The sequence below is a fragment of the Epinephelus lanceolatus genome, chromosome 15, assembly GCF_041903045.1.
Source record: "Epinephelus lanceolatus isolate andai-2023 chromosome 15, ASM4190304v1, whole genome shotgun sequence".
Taxonomy (NCBI): domain Eukaryota; kingdom Metazoa; phylum Chordata; class Actinopteri; order Perciformes; family Serranidae; genus Epinephelus; species Epinephelus lanceolatus.
In genome coordinates, this window is record NC_135748.1 from 25369147 (window position 1) to 25387607 (window position 18461).

General features: G+C 42.3%; 1 protein-coding gene across 2 annotated transcripts in view; it reads right to left on the reverse strand.

Moving 5' to 3' along the window:
* Positions 1-18461, reverse strand: part of rcan3 (regulator of calcineurin 3) — a 67648-nt gene that overhangs the window by 18977 nt on the left and 30210 nt on the right. Inside the window, exon 1 of one of the 2 annotated variants that reach the window (XM_033643542.2) lies at positions 15014-15295. The exons of the other annotated variant lie outside the window; for it this stretch is intronic. Within the exon in view, the coding sequence (XP_033499433.1) occupies positions 15014-15100 (87 nt within the window). The 5' untranslated portion in view covers positions 15101-15295. Of the gene's footprint in view, positions 1-15013; positions 15296-18461 lie in introns of those variants that run through there. 2 annotated transcript variants of the gene reach the window in all.

An 18461-nucleotide genomic window follows, 5' to 3' on the forward strand; every position in this document is an offset into this window, starting at 1 on the left:
TTAGGCAGAACTAGAAAACAGCACGTAGAGTTCAAATACAGATTGTTTTTTTACTTCTTATAGTTCTAATATAAACTTTCAGTACAGAGATGAGCCAATGGTTGATTCATTTATATATCTAAAAAAATAATGAATAATTTATCTTCTTAAGCACAAATGCCAGATTTTTACAGATTTTAGAGATGTAAATATTTAAATTTGTTTTCCTGGTCTTTTATGACTGAGTTTTGGACTGTCATTTGGACACACAAGCAGTTTAAAGACATCAGCATGGCTCTGTGAAAATGAGAATAACCATTGGCTGCAGCCCTAATTCAGTATCTACAAGCATGCTTTGTTTGTGCAGAAATCTGCAGCTCCAGCATTTAAATTCACTGACCAAGTCACAATGTTCTATTTTCATCTGGTTTCTCATTTAAGCTGGTACAGTATTTAAATCACATTGGCACTTGGTTACAAAAATCCATGACTGTAATCCACCAGCTAGTGCAATTCTATGTTGTATTACACCATTTGGCATTTTGGATCAAAATGAAAAGATTAACTGAGCCTAATTGGGACGTAAAGAAGGGTTATTCTGGGTTTTTTTTTCTCCCTTTGGCGAATCACTCATCTTTCTCTGCGACACGTGCGTGGTTTTAGCACAGTCTAATCCAGACCCTCGTGCCTGAATGGGATTTGGGTGAAAACCAACAAACTAGGCCACGGAGCCTTGGGGTGAGTCAGGGATAGTGTTACGCTAAAAATAGACCATGCTGGAATAATTAAGAAAATTCATTTCTTAAGTGTGTGGACCATCATTTTTAATTACCGTCCTCCCTAAAGGGCCAAACTGGAACTAGTGTAATGAGGGTGAACAAGAGAGGCAGATTGTAGAGATAACAGACACAGCTGGATAATAAATCTCATACCTGCATGCATGTCTGTTCCAGCACATTTTTGCTATTCCCATTCCTTATTTTTTCCATTACTGTTCCATAAAACGGAGCCAACTTTCCATTGCAATTATGCCTGTGTGCAGTTACAACTATCACTTGTGACATGAAAATGTATTATGTTTAAAACACAGCAGAGCTTTCAGCTGCCAAACATTACTACAAACACTGTCGGAAATAAAACAAATATTCAAAATATGAACATTTTTCTATGATGTTTTTCAGGTTTTCAGCCCTGTTCTACAACGCAGAACCAAACACACCTCAATGAAGCTGTTACTGTGCTTCAGTTACAACTACAGGCACGGTCCTGTCGCACTTTGGTCAATCTGTGACTGAACAAATATTGATTTGCGCATTTTATCTTGTCCCCAAATCCCCTTTCTGGAGCTTTATCTACTTATTGACTTAGTTTTCCTGTAATCAGATTACTGCTAACTAAGATGGCCATTATGCTAGCTGTCTGAGGCTAATTTGCTGTTCTCAGTTTGTATAGGCTACCTTCATATATAACTCAAGTAATCATGAGCCAGGAGGCTGTGATCATGTGACCTATACGCTGCAGGCTGTCCTCCCGAATGTGACCGGAACAAAGGAGAAAGTCAGGTCAGGTTGTATAAAGAGCGATAAAGAACGGGGTGAATGGATGGGTCAAACAAACAACAAGTTTCTTACAGCTGTTCATGACCCGTGTGAAACCAAAGTCAACACTGAGTTATTTTAGGTTTTGTATTCAACATAACATCACGACCATGATTCGGCAACCATAATTCTTTTCCTTAACCTAACCTAACTGGTAACAGTGTTTCATAAGATATCATATGAACCGCTGTATGAGGATGTGTTGTAATATAACATCAGTGACAATTAATTTCGATAAGTTTAACCATTATGTATTCTCGTATTTCTATTAGGAAAGTTTACATGTTACTACTTAAGCACAAAAAGAGCAAGTATCCAGGAGCTTTATGAATCTACCTCCTAAGAGAGACTGGAGGGATTTGACACACAGAACCACAGTTTCTGGTAGAAGCTAAGCTAAACACAAATACACACAGAGCTGCTAGCTAGCTTAAAGCTAACATCTGTACAGAAAATTCAAACACAAAAGGGCTAGCAGTCAAATTTGTTCAAATGATTCAAGGGGAAAATTGACTTTGCTTTCTGCCTGAACACACCTTTAGGCTAGTGTTGCTAACACACAATTCTTTAACTGTTTTTACTGTTCGGCTAACTGCTACGTATTTAAATCTTCGTACTCAAACTCTTGTGGACTTGTGTTGCGTTCCATTTGCACCGTGAAGTTGTAATTTTACTCGTTTCCAGTTAAAAATTTCAACTATAACACCCCTGAAGTCAGATTTCCCCCTTGAAAAGTCGGAGGAACCTCACCAACCCTACCCTAAAAATCCAAGATGGCTGCTCTGCACATCGACAGTAGTGAAAGCTGTAGTAATATACTGTTTATTAGCACTTCTGTCCTACTTGTGTTTCATTAAAACAGTCATACACACAGTCCTGTACAACTTCTGTCTGTGGATATGTTGCTACGGTATTTCATGCTCAAAACACAGCGTAGTGTGTTGCTATCAACTGGTATTGCTAACAATGGATAGCTTGGTTAGAACTGGTATTGCCATATTGCCACTGGTATTGTCATTCCCAGCTCTAAACTCAGACTTCCGAGGTAAATGGGATACAGCATAATTACTGTGTTGTACTTCCAACTCAACCATGTTGTTCTCTAACTGATGCTTTATTTCGTCACAGCACGAGGGGTAACGTTAGCTGGCAGCTACTTGTGTGACTCCAGTTTCCTTGTTACTCTTCTAAGTCCCATTGTTTATGGTAGGCTTTGTCATAATTTCTTTCTGATTTGTAAGCCCTATCATTGAATTTGTTGTCCAGTACTGCTTTCATTGTTTCCTGTAAACAATTACTTCCAAGGGCTGCTCCTTGAACCTTTCCTGGAAGTGTTTGGATTGTGGCACAGCTGTGGACATCCACACATAGTGAGGACAGAACAAAGAAATGAATGTTGTCTTAAAAGTCAATTTAACACAAGTGGCCACCAACTGGGTGCTATTTTTAATTTTACTACAAACCCATGTGCTTATGTATTTAAAGTGCCTGACATTTCATTGCTTCGGAGTTATTAAAAGAGTTTGGAACAACCAGACTATTTAACTTTCATAATCTGTAATATAAATATGCTTTTGTCGTGTATACATAATCTGCTGATGTGTGATGTCACACCACTGTCGGCTCTATACTTAGCATAGGAGGAAAAACTGTAACCTATGGTTGGCTTGCTGACTACTTCGGGTGAGGTAATGTGAATCGGTGGATAAACTCTGAGGTTGTGTGTGTGTGTGTGTGTGTGTGTGTGTGGTGACCCAACACTCCGAGCACACAGGCAAACAGCGCATCTGTCAAAGCAGCCATTAATATTAGCATAGCAGCAAATCCTTGGAATTACAAAACAACAAAAACAGCTCATGATTAATAGTCGTGTGTGTATTGTGAAGACTGCATAAGCACAGGGGAGGCATGTGAACGGGGCAAGTGTTATGACAGTGGGATCAATAGCTCGAGCTGGGGAGCGGTATTGACAGGGGCAGACGCCGCAGCACTACACCGCCGTTCCCTCGGGGACAGTGTGTCCACGGCAGGGAGACTGAAATCAGTTTACGGCATGAGGGGGCACATTAATCCTATTACCACCAATCTGGTCGTTATGGTTTTTATTGAGGCAGGAGCTTTTCTTAGTCAGCAGCACTCAGGCATCGGTTGAACACACACATGCACACACACACACATTTTCACACACTCTTAACATGCAAGTATGTCCACACAGTCTCCCACGCAGATTCACACACTTCAGAGGCGATGGTAATCCAAAGAGTTACACAACATTACATAAGGTGGCTAAGAGATGCTACAGCTCTTACCTAAGGCCACCGCAGCATATGGACACATGAGCTCATTCTCTCTACTCACAACAACTCACTACTGCTCTGTTGCATTTTACCTTCTGTCTTTATCTGTCTTTTGGCAATCAGTTAATCACAACACTCAGCTTTATTGTCAGTCAAGCATTCTTGTAGCAAGGCTAGGAGCATGACTATGACATGCAGTACAAGTAAAGATTTCAGTATTGGAACATAATGGGCATGAAGTGTTGCACATAAGTACAATTTTGAGGTACTTGCACTTTACTTGAGTACTCCCCTTTTCTCTCATTGCATACTTCTAGTCCATTTCAGAGTGAAATTACATTTTTTATGGTATTGTGTTTATTTCAAAGCTTCAGCTACGAGTTAAGTGTCTAACAGCATCATGAAAAGGATCCTTACAGAAATAGATTGTTTTGTCTAACAAGAAACAGCTACATTGCTATTGTCAAACCCAAAAGACGCCATTTAAATAAGCAATAATTTTATCACCTCATTGAAAGTCAACAGAAACAAATAAAACTCATAAAAGCCATCTCTGTTTTTCTTACCAAAAATGAACACTTTTAGTTGGATGTAAATTGACGGTGCTCGATTGCCCAAAGGGATTACACTGCAGTCTGTTTCAGCTGCTGTGGTCTCGCTCAATACTGGACTGATTTAAAAAACTGCTGTTTCCATTAGTCACTTTGACACAGAAACATGGGAAAATAAAGTCCAGGTTGAAAAATACCAAAGTTTCCCTTTTAAAGGGCCAGTGTGTAATATTTGGCATGGTTTATTGTCAATCTGAATCTGAATCTGAATATTCTACCCATTAATATGTTTATACAAGTGTATGATCGCTATAAAACAAAATTCGTTTGGTTTTCGTAGCCTGATTATGATTATGATTATGCTTTTATATATATACAGTACAGGCCAAAAGTTTGGACACACCTTCTCATTCAATGCGTTTTCTTTATTTTCATGACTATTTACATTGTAGATTCTCACTGAAGGCATCAAAACTATGAATGAACACATGTGGAGTTATGTACTTAACAAAAAAAGGTGAAATAACTGAAAACATGTTTTATATTCTAGTTTCTTCAAAATAGCCACCCTTTGCTCTGATTACTGCTTTGCACACTCTTGGCATTCTCTCCATGAGCTTCAAGAGGTAGTCACCTGAAATGGTTTCCACTTCACAGGTGTGCCTTATCAGGGTTAATTAGTGGAATTTCTTGCTTTATCAATGGGGTCGGGACCATCAGTTGTGTTGTGCAGAAGTCAGGTTAATACACAGCCGACAGCCGTATTGGACAACTGTTAAAATTCATATTATGGCAAGAACCAATCAGCTAACTAAAGAAAAACGAGTGGCCATCATTACTTTAAGAAATGAAGGTCAGTCAGTCCGGAAAATTGCAAAAACTTTAAATGTGTCCCCAAGTGGAGTCGCAAAAACCATCAAGCGCTACAACGAAACTGGCACACATGAGGACCGACCCAGGAAAGGAAGACCAAGAGTCACCTCTGCTTCTGAGGATAAGTTCATCCGAGTCACCAGCCTCAGAAATGGCAAGTTAACAGCAGCTCAGATCAGAGACCAGATGAATGCCACACAGAGTTCTAGCAGCAGACCCATCTCTAGAACAACTGTTAAGAGGAGACTGCGCCAATCAGGCCTTCATGGTCAAATAGCTGCTAAGAAACCACTGCTAAGGAGAGGCAACAAGCAGAAGAGATTTGTTTGGGCCAAGAAACACAAGGAATGGACATTAGACCAGTGGAAATCTGTGCTTTGGTCTGATGAGTCCAAATTTGAGATCTTTGGTTCCAACCGCCGTGTCTTTGTGAGACGCAGAAAAGGTGAACGGATGGATTCCACATGCCTGGTTCCCACTGTGAAGCATGGAGGAGGAGGTGTGATGGTGTGGGGGTGTTTTGCTGGTGACACTGTTGGGGATTTATTCAAAATTGAAGGCACACTGAACCAGCATGGCTACCACAGCATCCTGCAGCGACATGCCATCCCATCCGGTTTGCGTTTAGTTGGACGATCATTTATTTTTCAACAGGACAATGACCCCAAACACACCTCCAGGCTGTGTAAGGGCTATTTGACCAAGAAGGAGAGTGATGGAGTGCTGCGGCAGATGACCTGACCTCCACAGTCACCGGACCTGAACCCAATCGAGATGGTTTGGGGTGAGCTGGACCGCAGAGTGAAGGCAAAGGGACCAACAAGTGCTAAACACCTCTGGGAACTCCTTCAAGACTGTTGGAAAACCATTTCAGGTGACTACCTCTTGAAGCTCATGGAGAGAATGCCAAGAGTGTGCAAAGCAGTAATCAGAGCAAAGGGTGGCTATTTTGAAGAAACTAGAATATAAAACATGTTTTCAGTTATTTCACCTTTTTTTGTTAAGTACATAACTCCACATGTGTTCATTCATAGTTTTGATGCCTTCAGTGAGAATCTACAATGTAAATAGTCATGAAAATAAAGAAAACGCATTGAATGAGAAGGTGTGTCCAAACTTTTGGCCTGTACTGTATATAGCAAGGGCCTTGCTTTAGAGAGGTCGCCATCTCGCCCCGCCATGTATGTACGGCAGACCGAGCGGACAATCCAGCCAGCCAAAGAACGCGTTTCGCGTGTATAAATAAACCAACGAAGACAGCGGAAGGAAGGAAGAAGGAGGAGGAAACAGCAGAGAGTGTTAGTAGTGTGTCGATGGAGAGTAGTGAAAAGTTTTTTAGTTATAAAGTTTGCGAATGGACCACACTTACCACGCAACAGGAGAGAATGAACCCGAACCGTCATCTGCGAGGAAAAGAAGACGCAACTTCACTCCTTGTGATGCACTCTCTGCGGCGCTTTTCCTCCTGATGATATATCTCCCAACGATGGTAGCAGTAGCACCGAATCCCATTCTGTGCATTCAGCCTCTCTTCTCGCCCGCTCAGCATCAAACACATGGAGTTCCTCATCTGTATGCTCCGGCTCAAACAGGTATGGCTCTGGGTCTGTGTCCGCTACAAGAAACTCTTCAAAATCACGTTCAGAGTCGTCCATTGCAGCTACTATAGTCCGGAGATATTGCTAGGCTAAATAAACAGCTGAGCTCTGTTTGCCGGCTACGCTGTCAGTCAGTGCTGGAGGTTGGTGGAGCAGAGAGGGGAGGGGGTGCCCACTCGGTGTGGTAAACAAGTATGTGTGTATGAAGTGTGTGTGTTACGTTAGAAGAGTCAGAGTTTGGGACGGAGTCTTTTACCCCCTGGAGTGTTACCAGAGTTTTTGGAGTGCTCAAATAAACGGGCCTTTTTCCCGAACGCTACTCTGGTCTCCTGCTTGTGAGTGATCCATTACAATATCGTAACATGGTTTAGATTTCTAAATAAACATTCACCTCATCGCTAGATAGACCTACTCCTGAAAAACTCGTGCGCAAGGCTTTTTGTCCCTACGAGGCCATCGTCATTTACCTGACGGGAGGGGTGAGCGAGTGAGCCCTGCAATCTAGAATTTGACCACTGATGTCACTGTTTTCAACCCACTGGCCCTTTAATGCATTTGTAATTATAATCCAATAATATATTGTATATTAATCTGAAACTGGACATTCTGCATAAAGGGTACCTTTACTTTTGATACTTTAAGAATTTGTTGATAAAAGTAAACTTTTATTCAAGCACAACTCTGAATGCAGGGCTTTTACTTAGAGTATTTCTTAGGGGTGGGGGAATAATCAGTGGGCATAGTATCACAATATTTTTGCATGTCAGTATTGCATCGACAAACGGATGCCAAGTATCGATTTTTCAAATTAAAATTTAGGTAGATATTTTATCTTTAAACGTATGTTGACAAAGGGTGCTTTCACACCTGCCCTGTTTGGTTCGGTCCAATCTAACTCAAGTTCGTTTGCCCCCTAAGGGCGGTTTGTTTGGGCAGGTGTGAACCAAAACATCTGGACTCTGGTGTGGTTCATTTGTGGTGAGAACGTGTTCCGACCTCGATCTGAACCAACTGCAGTCACATGACACATTGTTCTGGTTAAACATGAGCATGTTACAGTCCTGGAGGATTATTAATGTGCACCTCCTCCTGTACTGCCTTAATATGCACATTCAGCACATCTAATGCATCAAAACATTGTTTTCTAGTTGGAGCCGCGCCTCGTTTTCAAACTGTATGGTTTAACTAAAATGAACAATGACAGCAATATAGTCCACGATGACCAGCGCTAAAATCAACCTGCGTAGTTGTCCCCCCATTGTGACATTAGAAAGTGTAACATTTATCTTGCAAGTGTACTCTTCTTCAACGTTTTGTTTACTTCCTGGATTTCTCCCACATGGAAATTCTGACCAATCAAGAGCAGCTTTGTTGTGCAAGGCATCTGATCTGGTCTGCTGTGAGAACATGAACCATTATGCAACTTTGTGACAAAATTAGCCCCTGATTCAGACCAAAGCAAGCGAACTCTAGGTCTGAAAGCACCCTAAGTTTTCCTTTTGGGGACATTGAAAATCACAATATATGTTAGCTATAATACTGCATTGTGACCTAAGTACCATGATAATATTGTGGGGCCTCTGATGATTCCCACCTGTAGTATTTGTACACTGTGGCATTGCTACTTTTACTGAGTAAAAGATCTGAGTACTTTTTCCACCACTGCCTATGGTTTGAATCTAGGTAGAGAGAAATACAGACTTCATAGATAACAATTTGATTACTTTTAAGAAACATAAGGGTTTGTATTACTGCTGTTTCATCAAACCAGCAATCCAAACCTTAATGATACTGATTTTATAAGTATATACGAACAAGAGAATATTAAAATGATCATGTTTTTATAAGCTAAACCCATTAAATATGCTTGATAAATGACTTTAATACATTAACAATCAATCATCAGCTGATTAATTTTCTGTGGACTGACTCACTGACTCATCACTTCAGTACTCCTACGTCTTCTTAAAGATATAAACACTTCTTTAGACAACAGTAATAAAGTTCCCCTTCTGCCTGCTGTATGCTGCAGACACAATGGTCTGAAGAGCCTATTGTAATCGTTTGAAGCAATTGGTCTGGCATTGCTATTTTAAGCACTAAACTCGCCTTATCTTTCCAGAGCTGTTTGTGTTGGACTGGAAATTGTATTGGAAATTCTGACAGGAAAATTATGTTCGACCAGTTATTCCTATAACAAAGGCCAATCATTGTATGACGCCATCTTTTTTCCTTGACGACTAAATTGTGGGCCTCTACATTCCATTGCGAGGCCTTTTTCTTTGCTTCTAATCTTATCGCTTCATAGTCGTGTCGTCTTGGACACATGGTAACCAGACACCCCACCCAGGAGACAGTCCTTTGTTCTACGTCACCCTAACGGACGCAGCACTAACCTTTAGCTGACACCTGAGCCCCGGCACTTCTCTAAGGTTTCAGGCCAATGTGAGCTGCCCGTCTTTACCTGCCTAGTGCCCAGACTGGGGGGAGCAGGCACACCTGAGCCCACTGCTCTGGCCCGGGATCGCTCAACCTTGCCAAGATGCAGATCTGGTTTCCTACCAGCTCAGAACATGATACTGTCAGCGTCTACATCCATCCTGTCTGTCCTGCCTCTGCTCCTCTGCTTCTTGCCTTCACCTCAACAACTGGTCAGAGTGCATCACAACAGTGTTTTGAATTGCTGGGCCTGGATCATATTAAAATTCAGACCTGATTTATGTTTGATGAGCAGGGACTGAGCGGTCTTTTCTCTAAATAATAAAACACTGCAGAGAAAATGGGTTACTATATAAAAGGCCAACAACTGATAAAAACAGATCATGTCAGTCAATTGAGAAAAGTAAAAAATGTATCAAGGACTTGCCTTAGGATGATGCTTAAAACTTGATTCTAATATAGAAAACATGAGCCAATTTGCCCTAGAGCTGAAACAATTAGTTAACAGATAAGTCTATATAGAGAAAATAAATCAGCAAATATTTTCTCAACTGATTCATCTTAAAGTCACTTTTCAAGCAAAAATGCCAAATGCAACCTGTTTTCATCCTCTTAATGGTAAAGATTTTCTCATTTTCTTTGTCTTACATGAGAATAAAGTGAATATCTTTTGGTTTTAGATTGCTGGTCAGACAAAAAAAAAAAGCAATTTGAAGAGGTCAACATGAGCATAATTGTCTGCAGATGAATAAAAAAAATCTATTCATCTAAACTTTGATGTCTACATAGCCATTAATTCAGTAAACTCAAAAATAGTGTCAAGTTTTCACATTCGATAAGTTACAACAAATCACATAAGATGACCAACCCAATCACCAGAAAAAAATATCTATCCCACCGAAAACCAGCGATGTCTTGGTAAATTAACAACTGGTTTTCGTGACTATCCCTGCCAAAGGGTCGCTTAAAAACACCCACTACCGGAGCCTAACAAGCCAATGGGAACAGACAGAATCTTGAACAGTGGTCTGCAGCTTGGCGAGTCTTGCCTAAGTGACAGGCCATCCAACACCCCTCCCCACACACAAACCTCCAATGACAAAGTCAAAATTTAAGTATAAAACTTGCTAATCTAATGTTTGTTGCTTATACCAAATTAGCGTACAGGGTTTTTTTGAAAATGAGAAAACCTGCTAAAAATAGGCTTTCCCTTTGTACACTGCTCTGCAGCAGACGAGAATACCTTCCCATTTCTTTTTTGATGGTGTGTCATGTTTGACATAATGGACCGGCCTGAAAACAAGTTAATGAACAGTAGAAAGCAGGTGACAAGCCATCCTACCCCCCAAAATCAGCTCGTATAGTGTCACTTTATAAAACTTAATATGAAAAGTATGAAACTTGCAAATGTTATGTATATGTTATTTGCAAAAATGCAGAATGCCAATATTTTCTTCTGGCGACTGAGCTGAAATTGACACATTGACTGTTTTGCACCTTTCTTTGTTGCTTATACCCCCTTTCCACCCAAATTATTGCACGTACACAGGTTTTTTAAACACGAGAAAGCCTGCTAAGAAAAGGCTTTCCCAATTCTGGTAGACTACAGCTCTGTATGCTGCTCTGCGGCAGACGAGCATACCTTTCTGTTTTTTTGGGTTTTTTTTTTTTTACTGGTGTGTCACGTTCAACAAAACGGACATGGCGAAAAACAGGTTAGTAAACTGTAGAAAGTAGTATGGAGGTCAGTAGAAATATTACAGTGGTTACTTCTTTTTATATATATATCTTTTACTTATTCAGTCTCTCTTTCAGTCTAAGTGCAGACTAATTTTGGAACGATGTCTAAGTGACACTTGGGCGGAGACTGACAGTATTTTGTAGTGGTGTGTCATCGCATCTTACCAGTAAAGGTGCTAAAATTAGCGTGTTCAACTGGGTGTTGTATTTCCATCAGCGCCGATCAGAGCCGGAGCTGATAAATGCTCGTGACTACTGCAGAGTCATTTGACCCTGGTGTGAACGCCAATTGTTACCTTTCCCATTACATACAAAAGCCCAGATGTAAGTGGGTGTTAGTGGGTTTTTTTGTGCAGTAGGAAAGAGGCTTTAGAAGCTCAAAATAGCCATCACAAAATAAAAGGAGTGACAACATGTTATGTAAGGGCGTGTATCAAAAAAAAAAAGACGGTGGGAAAGAATGAAAACATCACAGACGTCAGCAAAATCACTACAACTACAAATAGCAGATTAGTCACCAAATCTCTCCTCCTTCCCCATAACAAGGATAACTTCTGCCTGAGAACGGACACATGACACGCAGGGACAGATAAAACAGACAAGAGAGATAGGAGGACAAATGGAAAGTGACCCAGGTGGACGGAAACTTCTCCAGGCGTCCTCGGCTGGGAGTCGTGTGTATTTGCTGACAGAGGTGTTTATCTGTAGGTCTGTGAGTCCGCTGACTCACTGTTGTGGTTGTGACTGTGTGTGTGTGTGACTGTCGAGTGTGTGACTGTGTCAGTGTTACTACAGTCATCTGTGTGTGGGAGAGCAGGCTTAAGTTGAAAACAGCTGTCCTTTGCGGCTCAGTCCCTGTGGTGTTTTATAACATGTTCCTCCATAACGGCGTATGAATGGGTCATAATGTCAAAATCCTGTTTTCTCCCCATGCCACCTAATTAAAACACGTTTAATTCGGTGACAGACTGCAGCCAGAGAAGCACTTATCAAGAGAAAGAGCAGGTTGACAGGCTGATTAATTAGTCATACGTGCATAAAAGAGGAAATAAATGGGCAACTATCAAACGGGTGGGTGAATAAATAAATAAATTAGATGTAAACGCCAGCGTCAAATCAAGCATGCGAGGTAACTGTAAAGGCTTGCGTCACACTCTGTAATACACTCACTGCCTGCTGACGTGCTATGACCTTCACCATGTGTCCTGTGCTATCATATGCTGATGCTGCTACATTTTCCAGGTAATGATAGTGTTGTGACGACTGTACACACACTACCGCGTCTGCCCACAGCCCTGGCCTCGCAGCAACAATAGCCCCTTTGTTTAGTCCAAAATGGACACAAAGCACTTTGGTATGAAAGCCTACTGTACCACCAGCTCTGCCATTATTGCAACAACAACCTGCTCTGTCCACAGCCTCTGTGTTTGGCTCATTAATGATGTAACCAGCTGGGATGGAGCCAAGGCAGGGCCATTTCAGCCGTGTCAAAACAATGGCTCCGAAACACCACAGCCAGTCGCACAGCATCTCCTCTAATTAAAAAACCCCACCATTCACTTATTTTCTTCATGTCGCCCCATTCAAGCGCCGCTGCCGTTGCCTAATCGTTCCGTGAAGTGCCTATAAATAGCAGCAATCCACATATTAGTTCACCTCGTGTGATTCGAAATAAAACAGGAGCCTTGAGATTACCATTTCTCATCTTCAGATTTGGAGATATTAATAAAAACAGGGGCCTCAGACAGGCTCAGATCTTGTTGAATGATAATAAAAAAAAACAAGAGCAGGCTGACGGGGCGGTGAGCTCAATCAGAGGCCGCTCCCCACGTGCCCTGCTTTAATCTGCCCTCTGCCCCGATGCTCTCCATCACTCCCTGTGTGCCAGAAACCGGGATTAGCGGTGTTCTTTGTGCCATTCTAAAGTCAGCCCTCTGTCTGCTCTTTTAATTGTGCACGGACCCCCTATTCTTTGGGTGAGTCTCGAAGAGGTGGGCTGATAAGGGCTGCTTGACAGGAAGCTTTAGAGAAGACTGCGCTCTGATCAGACTGTCCTGCCTGTGGCTGTGTCAAGGCTGTCTGGGGAGGATGGCTGATCTGAGAGCGGTGAATTAACAGAAGAGAATCACAAAGAAATAAATGGCATGTGTGTCCCAAGTCACTGCAACACAATGACACAAGCCCTGTGTTGCAAACAAAAAGACGTTCACAATATGTCATGGTCAGAAACCTGCATGATCAACACCTCTGAGGTTTCACAGGCGGCTGTTTTTCTTTCACCCACAGCCCCTGGGAAATTTTAAAGATTATGACTGTAATCCTATAATTACAGGACAACTGCAGGGTGACACACCAGTGTCTTTCACCTTGGCTGTTCTGCAGTGGTTAGAAAGTGTAATGAGAGTTGGGAGCACACGCAGCAGCTGCTCGGCCTTGCTGAGGGAACGCAGACCACAGGGGGGCGGGTCAGGGACTGAAATGCATTGTTTGTTACCCTCATATATGCAAGGATATTTTTCAGTGACATCCAACTACAGTTGCATGCTGTTCTTACGTGCAATTCATGTCACAACATACACAATCTGTACGGCATTTCATATATGCACACATACCCCCCTGGGCAGCTTGTGTGAGGTTAGCAGTGCACATGGAGTTGCATAAAAGTGATGAAATATGGCTGACCAAGGTGCTGTGGGGATGAGGGTGGGGTCACTGGGTTCTTAAAACCTGCAACTGCTGCTTTTGGATGCAAAAAATAGCTGAATTCAGCCTTCACATCAGCACTGAGGAGCACCTACACACTTGGCTGCCTGTGGCGAACTATGTGTGTCTCTCCGAGCACACACACACACACACACACACACACACACACACACACACACACACACACACACACCGAGCTGCACTGTAGCTCAGCTTTTGTTCTTTCTCCCCCCTTCCTGCGTCTCTTTGGTGATGAGTCAAATCAGACAAGCAGACGAGCAGGTGAGGGAATATATTCTGACATGGAATTTCCAAAGGGTTTAGTGGGTGAGCCAAGCTTTGGCGGACCATCTGTGTGGCCTTTTAAGCCCCAAAACTGGCACGTTGCGGTGCCAAAGGTGAGCCCCGGGCTCACTCTGAACACGCTGAAGTGCAACTGCTCTTCTGCTCTGTGACTGACAGGCGGCATATCAAATACCTGTACCTGCCCTCAGGACAAGTCAATAAAATATGACTGTAGGGAGTGTTTAGGGTTAGTCAGTGCTGAGTTTATATCGAGCTAAATGTGCAAGTTTGGTCAGTTTTTATTCAATAGCACAGAACAGAAACGCTCACATTACCTACAGTGCATATTTACCCCCTGTGGCACCAACCCCAGCCATTCAGAGTATGATGCTTGTATTACTGAACAGTATGTTAGCATTAATATGATGTTTTCATTGGCTCTTTTTCGGTATCCCTAGTGCACCTGCAATGCTGCTGGGATGAGGAGCGAGCAAAGATAAAGAGAAAAGGCTCTGTCCGCCACTGCGTCTAAAACTGCCTCACTTCTTTTCCTCCTGCATGTGCCTTGCATGGACAATTCTCTCCATCACACCCTCCCATTCATCCTGCGCATCAACTCACACAACCATACAATTGGTGCATTAAGGATTTTTTGTGTGTGTGTGTGTCTCATTCTTGCTATGTCTTCTCCCCCATTTCTGCAATTCATCAAGCGTCAATCAACTGTGCCGTGCACGCGTCGCGTCGCGGGACGTGTGTGCTGGGGAGCTGCGGCTCCCATTGATAAAAATCCTCGTCTGACAGACAGGGCTGCATTCAACGTCACCACATGCATGCACGTCTATAGGGCAGCATGCAGTCGGGTCCAAAGCAAACTGCTGCACAAGGGCACACCGTAATGATCAGTTGCAGCGTGCGTATTTTTTATTTTTGGGTGGTGAAAACCATACCTGCATTTTGTCTGATGTAAACACCTCGATGTCTACTTCGCAGGCGATGATGGTCACCATCTCCAGTTTCATATTTATCGATGGCATTCCCTTTCGTGGTTGGGAGGTAAAAAAAAAACGGAGTAAAAAGTCTTCCTCCTCCTCTCAAGCAGCAGGTAAAGAGTGTGTCGGGCTCTTCCTCCACAAACTTGAGGTTAAGTCCAGCTGACTGGTGTGTTGGCTTGGATCAGCTGAGAGAGTTGCTGCTGGACTCTTGACTGCACTGACGCGCTGCTGAGAGTGATGCTGCAGCAACCGCACAAACTCTCTCCCTCTCTGTCTCTGTCTCTCCCTCTCTCCCCCCCTCCTGCCCTCCCCTCTGGCTCCACATTGACGTCATCACCTTCCTCACGTTCGTCGTGTTTTACGCCACTACAGCGCTTGACGAACCGTGCACGGGGCACTGCAGAATTCACGGTCCGGTTTATTCCGCTTTTTCATGTATTTTAAGTGTGTGTGTGTTTTTTTAAGTTCACTGAGCTGCTGGAGATAAAAAAAATGTGTCACAACCGTTTTGGAAAAATTCAGCTCATCAGCCAAAGTGTACATCAAGCTATTTCAGCATCAGTGTCACTCTGACTAAGTCTCTGCATTCCTACACAGAGCCTGTGATCTACCATTCATGCCTCTGAATGATGCTCCTATATACAGAACATACAGTGCAGTAAGCACATCTCCACAGGGGATGGACATAACACCAGGAGCATCTATGTAATATACAGTCAAGTCGAAAAGCCCTTCAATAGCTGCTGTTTTTAAGGCTGTATCTGAGAAATGGAGGCAATTTTAAGGTCATAGTTTGTGGTGATACCCATCCATCCATTTTCATCCACTTATTCAATTCTATTCAATAGAACTTTACTTATCCCTAAGGAAATTCTTGTGCCGGAGACTGCTGCAAATTACAGAACACTAAGTATAGTAACCACAATTTCAACGATGTGGGTTCCCCGGGTCAGGGTCACTCACTGAGCCCAGTTTTAGAACAATAGAGTATTAAATATCTGGCAAAATATACAAGATAAGAAGTGTTTTCAAGGAGCAGAAGCAAAAACCAGAGCCTAATAGAGTAACAACAGGAGTACAATAAGTACAAGAGTTACTAACAATGAACTAAGAAGCAGTATTGCACATGACTGAGAAAATAATACTGCACTACACTGACAAGTGATTGTGATATTGAAGAATAATAATACATCCGGGGCAGGGTCACAGGGGCAGCAGGCCAAGCAAAGCACCCCAGAAATCCCTCTCCCAAGCAACGCTTTCCAGCTCCTCCTGGGAGACCCCAAGGCGTTCCCAGGCCAGATGAGATATGTAATCCCTCTGAGAATCGCCACCTTAATGTGGTGGAGGGGTTTACATGTCCCTGTGAACCTGGAAGCTGTGTTGTCTGGGGCTAATAGCCCCTGGTAGGGTCTCCAAAGGCAGAGTGGTCCCAGGGGAGGGGCCAGACTAAGAGCGATTCAAGAAGACCTTGATGACACGGCATATTTGGACTCTGAGCACCTCGCCCGAAATGGGGACACTCAACCTAGAGCTGCAACTGACCATTATTTTCAATGTCAATTAATCATTCAGTTGTTTGCTCTATAAAATGTCAGAACATGGTAAAAAATGTTGATCTGTGTTTCCCAAAGCTCCAGATGACGTCCTCAGATCTCTTGTTTTGCCCACAACAAGCATATATTCAGTTTACTGTCAAGGTACTCATACCAATTAAACAATAATAAAATTAGCTGGAGATTAATTCAATAGTTGACAACTAATTGATTAGCCACTGAAGCTCTAAAACAATCTGTCAATTATATTTTCAGCCTATAAAATACCAAAGAAAGTGAAACATCACAAACAGTCCAATGTGATATGAATACATTTTATATCAGTCCAAATCAAGAAAGATATAACTGAGAAGGAAAGTTTGAGGAACTATAAATGTTCAGTGTTTATAATTAATAAATAACTAAATAAAAATGGCTGGCCATTCTGTCGATTGGCTCATCGTATCAGTTATGTTTACTTTTCTCTAGTCTGCTTTTTCTCTTGATAAACTGTGATATTACAGCTCTTCGGCTCCCATTAAAAGTAATTAAATGAAAAACTTAAAGGGAAAAAGTCGCTCTATGATTTAACTGCTCACAACTTAAGAACGTGCGCCTTGTGAGGGTAAGGTTCGCAAGTATATATTGCTTTGTATTAGTGGTCACAAGCAAAAAAAAGGTGGGAACCACTGCATCTTATGCAGTGGTTCCCACCTTTTTTTTGTGCATGTGCTCTTGTTATTGTGTCCATCACCCGTGTACCAGCAGCATTACAAGCAACAGCTTTCGTTTACTGATAATAACGTTGTGATCAAAAATTATACAAGAGCTATATTTGATAAGCTGTTTACCACATAATATCATGGATGTATAAAGAGAACTGGATACAGCATTGGAGACAGGACCCGTTCATTCCTGTGGAAGTTGCTCAGTGCCACATGAAGCCACAAATGCTCAACTGCCGCATATAAAAATTTTCTTATGATCACCAGTGTTTCTCAGTGCTGGCCCTAGCACATTTGGTGCCTCAGCGAGTCTCCCCCTGGCACTTGAACGTTTCACAATGTATATAAATGAAACATCCGTGAGCTGTTGGTTGCGACCACCGACTACTTAGAGGAAACGATAACTAGCTCTCCTCCTGCCGTTTTCAACATGGATTTCTTGTTTTTTTTTTCATGTTCTTTCTCTGCATATAAACTCCTCTCAGTAGTGTAGTGCTAGTTGAGTGGACACCAGAGAGCTTTTGTTGTTTTGACATGATAATGATACAGTGTGTTTCGGGGTTCACGTGACATCATAACTTGCCAATCTCCCCAAGAGAGCAGGTTAAGTGTAACAAGCTAGGGACGGGAGCCAGAGGGTGGCAGGAACCCAAGAAAAAGGCCTCTCTACGATTTAGTAGGCTTTGCTTTGTGTTTACTGTTGCCTTATGTAATATAAAAAATAATACCAGTAATAGTATTGGTAAAAAATAGTAAAAGATAAACATTTCCCCCATTTGTGGTGCCCTCTATGTTTGATGGCGCCCTTAGCATTCGCCTATACTGACTATGCCCAGGGCCCTCACTGCTGCTTCTGCATCATTGGGCCAATAAAGCAAGTGCACTAGACTTCTGCCAGCCAAGCTGGATCCTTCCACTTCAGGGCTCTGCCACCTTCAATGGGAGTGAAATGACTGAATCGTGAAGCTCCTCTAGACTTTCTAAATGTTATCGTTCAGAATGGATCAAATTCTGATAATAAAATGGGTCATTTTATGGAGGTTGTGACATTCAGAAAAAATGTATCCATTGATTTACAGACATGTTTTTCACAATTAAAGTCTATGGGAAAAAGTCTTTTTGGGCTTAATGGCATCACATGAT